At 55.0% G+C, this 6,039-nt stretch overlaps 1 protein-coding gene and 1 long non-coding RNA gene across 2 annotated transcripts in view; one reads left to right on the top strand and one right to left on the bottom strand.

The window, feature by feature from the left end:
* The window catches only part of SAMM50 (SAMM50 sorting and assembly machinery component), a 30,320-nt gene extending 29,610 nt beyond the window's left edge, over positions 1–710 (bottom strand). Inside the window, exon 1 of the mRNA XM_055565797.1 lies at positions 552–710. Coding sequence (XP_055421772.1) covers positions 552–572 — 21 coding nt within the window. The 5' untranslated portion in view covers positions 573–710. The remainder of the gene's footprint in view (positions 1–551) is intronic.
* A 48-nt stretch (positions 711–758) lies between these two features.
* Positions 759–2,156, top strand: LOC129640711 (uncharacterized). The gene is made up of 2 exons (XR_008708951.1): positions 759–897; positions 1,003–2,156. It is a non-coding gene; the product is annotated as an uncharacterized LOC129640711 (long non-coding RNA).
* The last annotated feature ends 3,883 nt before the right edge of the window (positions 2,157–6,039 follow it).

Genomic DNA, 6,039 nt, shown 5'->3' on the forward strand with positions numbered 1-6,039 from the left:
TTGAACGAGGGAGGAGAAGGGACGACAGAGGATGAGATGGTTGGGGGACATCACCGACTCAATGGACATGAGTTTGAGCTAACTCCAGGAGTTGGTGATGGAGAGGGAGGCCTGGGATGCTGCAGTCCACGGGGTCGCAAAGAGTCGGACACGACTGAGCGACTGAACTGAAGGAACTCAGACGCCCGAAACTGCTGAGGGCAGAAAAAATTTATTCCTCCACTGCAGGACATCGCGGAAAGCCTACTGGCCCTTTCCGGGCCCCACTGCTAAGTGACCTTGGGCAAGTCAGGTCTCTTCTCTGGGTATAGGTTTTCCAGCTCGAAAGCCTGCCGTAGCGGGTGGAGGAATCTTTGCGGCCTCCTCCACCCGGCCCGCGGCGGCACAGCGCTGGGGCTCCCCCCACCCCCACCCCAGCACCGTTCCCCGCTAGCCTTCGGGCCCCACCGCCCTCTGTTAACCCGGGCAGCCCCGGGCGCAGCCGCGAGAGCGTGTCCCCGCGGCGCCCGCCCCGAGGTCACGCTGCAAGCGCGGGTCGCTGGGCCTCTTACCCGGGCGTGCACCGTCCCCATGGCTCCCTCTCTGGCCGCCGCCTCCCAGAGCAGTCCCGGCCGGACGAAGGCTCGGCGGGTGAGGACAGAGGGCGGGGCTCCGGTGACCGAACTCCGGGTTAAGGCAACACCCACAAGCCCCAAGACGCGGCGGACTGGGGGCGGCCATGATGTCCCGCCTTCGTCCCGCCCCTTGGCTCTCGGTGCTTCCGCTCATTGGCTCATAGGCGTCCGTGACCCGGATGTACACGCGGACGCCCGGAAGCCCTGAGACCCAGAGACGGCCCCAGCGCCGCGCGTTCGTTAGCGCTCAGAGGAGCTGGCCGCGAGTGGACGGCGGGTCTCCGTGGGTATCTAGTGGGGGTGGGCGCCCCGAGTTACCCCTGGGGGACAGTACGCCAGTTGGTGAGCGTGTCGGGCCTCATGTCTTTCCCTTAAACCACGTGTTTAGTTCAGTTCAGCCGCTCAGTCGTGTCAGACTCTTTGCGACCCCATGGACTGCAGCACGCCAGGCCTCCCTGTGCATCGCCACCTCCTCGGAGTTTGCTCAAATTCGTGTCCATGTCCTTGGCTCCGCGGTGCCTCTCTTGTCCCCGCACTCTGGCGAAGCGCCGCGGCTCTCCACGCCTGGCTGCGGCTATGGCCTCCCCAGCCCCTGCCTGCGGAGCCTCACAAATCCGGATTGGCGCCCTGCACCTCTCCCGCTGGCCACATGGACCCTTCACGTCTCTGAAGCTCCCAGGGCTCAGGCTCCTCGTTGACAGAATGAAGGTGACGTCGTACCTGCTTAGCAGGGATGAATTACAAGGCTTTTGCACGAGAGTATGGCGAGTGAGCAGCTAGTCAATGGCCCCTATTCTTTCAACTGCAGTAAATGTCAAGAGTGTTAACCGGGGGTTGACGTGGGGACTATTCACATTGAAAAATAAGACAGCTCTGGTGCTACTGAGCCTAAGCTCGCTCTGATCCTGGTAGGATAGGCAGTGAATCTGGGGAGAGGAGGAAATGAGGCCAGGAGTCTGACTTTATTTGGAAAGCTGGCTGACTGAGAAGAGAGCAGACTGATGTCTCAAAGTAACCCATCTTGTAGGGGTCTGGATGCCAGGTTCTTTTATGGATCTGAGATGGGGGAGGGGCGAGGAGACAAAGTAAAATAAAGGCCTTTAATCTTGGAAATATTCTTTTAGAATGCCAGGTCTCAGGCAGAGAGATATGTTAACTTCTTTCTTCCTGCCTTCTCCAGGTGGACAGGGTTATGCACAAAGGCACTTTAGCTTAACAGGCAGAGGGGCAGAATTCTCTGAGGCAGGGCATTATGTATGATTGTAATAACGAAAGCAACAGAAAGCAAGTGGAACAGTTTCAAGGTGGAGTCAGAATTGACTTCTCCCTGCAACGTGGGGCTTTATTTTGGTGGTGGAAACAGCTTCCTGTCTCAAATGACAGCATGTAATAAGTAATAGCACATGGTGATAAATGCAGTGAGAGAAACAAGAGAACGGTTTTCATTATCATGTGGTCTCACGTTTCCACCCCGTCCCAGAGACCCTGACACCCTTTCCCATTTAAGTAGCAGTACCTTAATTCTCTTGCCTTCCTGGGGTAAATATTAAGTCCATATTCCCCTTCTCGCCTGGGAAGAGACAAGACATTAGCTCCTCCCAGGCGCCCCTTCCCACACCGCATTCCTTGCCAGTTGACCTAGTCATCTGTTTGAGCTGGACTGGTGCCTGGAGGCGGAGCCCAGTCCTTCGCTCCACGAGCCCAGAGGCTGCATGGTGCCTGGCGTGGTGCAGGGACTCAGTTAATATTTCCCGAATTACTGCTCTCCCACCGTAGGCTACAGCAGTCAGAAAGACACTGCTTATATTAAAAATGCACATTCCTGGGCCTCAGCCCTGATCTACTGAACCAACCCCCGGAAAGTAGAACCTGGAGATATGAGTTTTTTAAAATGGGCTATATTATTCTTTTAGCCATTATGTTTAAGAACCCCACAGTAAAGAATCTGCCTGCGGTGCGGGTTCCGTCCCTGGGTGGGGAAGATCCCCTGGAGAAGGAAATGGCAACCCACTGCAGTATTCTTGCCTGGGAAATGCCATGGACAGAGGAGACTGGTGGCCTACAGTCCATGGGGTTGTAAAAGAGTCAGACACGACTTAGTGATTAAACAGCAACATTCTAAAAAGCTTTAGGTCTGTGTCTGACTTTATCACTCATTTCTAAAGTCTCTGAAGACTTGGGCTACTCACGTGCTTATAAGGAACTTGGCCAGAATTGAGTGCAGAGGTGCTCAGCAAGGGGGAGGAGGAAGCAGAGGCAGCGGCAGCAACAGAGCATCTGCAAGCGGGGCAGGGCTGTGACAGAGGTCTGGCCCAGAGGCTTCTGGGTCTGGGCATACATTTGAAGGACAGCGAGCTGATGGAAGAACTGGGCTGTAAGTTAGCAGTTGACCCCTGGCAAGTCACACCCTCTTTAAGGGTTACTTTTCTCCACTGTAAAATAGAGATGAGCTTGCTAAGGACCAAAAACAGAAGGTTTTTGTTTTACATGTTTTATATTTCACACTGGGAAGTAATGGGTCCTGGGCTTTTGTACTCGTTTAGGCCATTTTGGATCACCCCTTGGCAGGAGATCAAAACCAGATTCGCTCCCCATTAATGGTTACGAGAGCTGGCTTTATGGGCAGACCCGCTGGTTGGGTTTCAGCCATGATTCTGTCACTGCTAAGCTGTGTGGACTTAGGCAGGGCCTGTACCTCTCTGGGTCAGTTTCCCCTTTGGTGAAGTGAGGGTGGTGATGGTATCTACCTCATAAGGTTAGTAAATAATGTAAGGGTTTGCCTGGCCTAGAGAGAAAGGGCAGGTGCACACGCACGCATGCACAGACACACAGCCTGCAACCAGGCCTAGAGAGAGCACGTGTGCACACGTGCACACAGACACACACACAGACTGCAACCAGGCCTAGAGGGAGAGAGCGCATGTGCACACACACACACACACACACACACACACAGCTGCAACCAGGCCTAGAGGGAGAGAGCACGTGTGCACACGCACACACACACACACAGCTGCAACCAGGCCTAGAGGGGGAGAGAGCACGTGTGCACACCCACACACACACACACACACACACAGCTGCAACCAGGCCTAGAGGGGGAGAGAGCACGTGTGCACACCCACACACACACACACACAGCTGCAACCAGGCCTAGAGGGAGAGAGAGCATGTGAGCACACTCACACACACAGTGCCTGCAACCAGGCCTAGAGGGAGAGAGCATGTGTGCACACCCACACACCCACACACACACAGCTGCAACCAGGCCTAGAGAGAGAGAGAACACGCACACACAGCCTGAAACCAGGCCTAGAGAGAGCATGTGCCTGTGCACACACACACACACACCGTTAACCATCACAGTTAGGGGAGCTTTTATAAAGGATGAAACAGACCCAGAAAGAGTAAGCAACTTACCCTATAGCCAAGCTGGACCCAGAGTGATATGGCTCCGCCACTGGCTCTTAGCCACGTCTGAATGATGCCCACATGTCCCAGGGTCTGGAGACAGGGCAGTGAAGTAGATATGACTCAGAAGCCTCCCGACCCTTAAAAGGGAGGGGGGGAGCATATATAACAGGCTGTGCCGGATTGTTTCTGGGCAAGACCCCGAGGGCCCTCGGCTCAGTGCCCACAGGCCCAGCCCCTGGGGCCCCGGACACCTGCCTCTGGCCACCAAAGTGAGGCTTTGAGGGTCTTACCGATCCCCAGCTCAGACACAAAAGATTGTGATGTGTGAAAACTTGGACACAGATTTCCAAAGATCATCTAGGAGAAGGAGCAAATTTTAAGCACGAGTCACACAAGTTGGACACTTATTTTTAAAATTCATCCTCCTGTTGCCTGAACCTCAATTTTCTCAAGTACAAGGTGAAGATGGTGGTTCCTAAAGCATAATGGGGTAGTGAGGATTTACGGAGAGAGATCACGGGCCTGGCGCACTGAAGCTGAATAAACTAGGCTTTCTTCCTGCATTTCCTTGTTATTCTCTTACGAAAGCCTCCTCTCAAAGATAAGCCGTGACTTTGACCTGCAGATTGCAACACAAGTCCTGAGCCAAATATCTGAGAGCCTACTGTGTACAAGGGCCAGGGTGGCTGAGGACGTGTTGAACACAGAGTCACAGCTCTGCCCTCTCTGATGGTCACAATGTACGCTTTTTTTTTTTTGGTCACACCGTGTGGCATGCAGGATCTTAGTTCCTATCCAGGGATCAAGTCCTTGCCTCCTGGTATGTCCCCTGAAGTAGAAGCATGGAGTCCTAACCACTGGACTGCCAGGGAATTCCCCGTACATTAACATTTCAAAGGCTCTGAGACATCCTGTAATGCATACACCTGTTAGGGTTTCTTTAACCCAGTATTTCCCGGGTTATTTATTCTGCCATAAAGACTGTGGTTTTTTTGAGGTTTTCAGTGGCCCTGTTCACCAGAATTTCTGCTCTTCCTCTTTGAGGCAAAAGGTAGACTTGCGTTTCCATGGCCCCCATCCATGTGACTTGCTTTGGTCAAGTGGTGGGCAGAAGGGAGAGCTGGCACCTGGATGGAAACCTTCAAGCACCATGTTCCTCCCCCACCGCCCACCTGACCCTGGGTCCAGAGGCAGGGAAAGGTTCAGCCTGGGCCACCCGGGTCCAAAGGGTACACACCCTGAGAAGTGAAACTTTGGGGAGCATAACACTGTTTATCCTAACTGATAAAAGTCCCTAGTCGCATCTGCAGGGACATCAGCGTTCTGGAAAACTTGGTTTACGAAGGGCTGACCTAAATGCAGGTTAGTGACCACACTGGTTCCCTTGACAAATCAAACCCCGAGTCTCAGAGGCCATGAGGAAGGCACGCTGGGTCTTCACAGATCCCTGCAGTGGTGACCCCTGCTCTTAGTTTGGGGTGCCCTGAGGTGAGGGCCTCACCTCCATCCCGTCTCCCCAGCTCCTGCCACCGGAGGAGTGAAGGTGAGCGGCTGAGAGGAAAGGACAAGGGTGCCAGCAGGAAGCGGGAGACCAGGCGGGATGCCCGGGGCTGGGGCCGTTGCAGGGAAGGCAGCTTCTTCGGGTTGGGGTGGGAGGTGACTTGACCGATTCTGGGCCCCAGAATGGCCTGAGGCAGAGTTCAGACCACCAGCCCCTGCCCGGAAGTTGTTGCCACAGCCCAGGGCAGGGGCGGGCTGCCAAGAGGGACTGGCTTCCAGGTGCCTGAAGTGGAAGTGGAGGTGGACGGGCAGGACACGGACTAGCTGGGGGAGAAGCGCGGCGGGACTTTAGGCACCGCCAGGTCCTGGTTCCGATGACAGAGCTGAGGAGCTCTGCCCTGGGGGAGGGTGTGAGGGAGGAAACCAGGGGCAGGTGGGGGGGTGTTAGGTGGGCCCTCCCCTGAACCAGAGACTGGGGAGTCATCGGAGTGAGCGAGGCCTCCCCAGGGGT

Source organism: Bubalus kerabau, chromosome 1 (assembly GCF_029407905.1).
Source record: "Bubalus kerabau isolate K-KA32 ecotype Philippines breed swamp buffalo chromosome 1, PCC_UOA_SB_1v2, whole genome shotgun sequence".
NCBI lineage: Eukaryota > Metazoa > Chordata > Mammalia > Artiodactyla > Bovidae > Bubalus > Bubalus kerabau.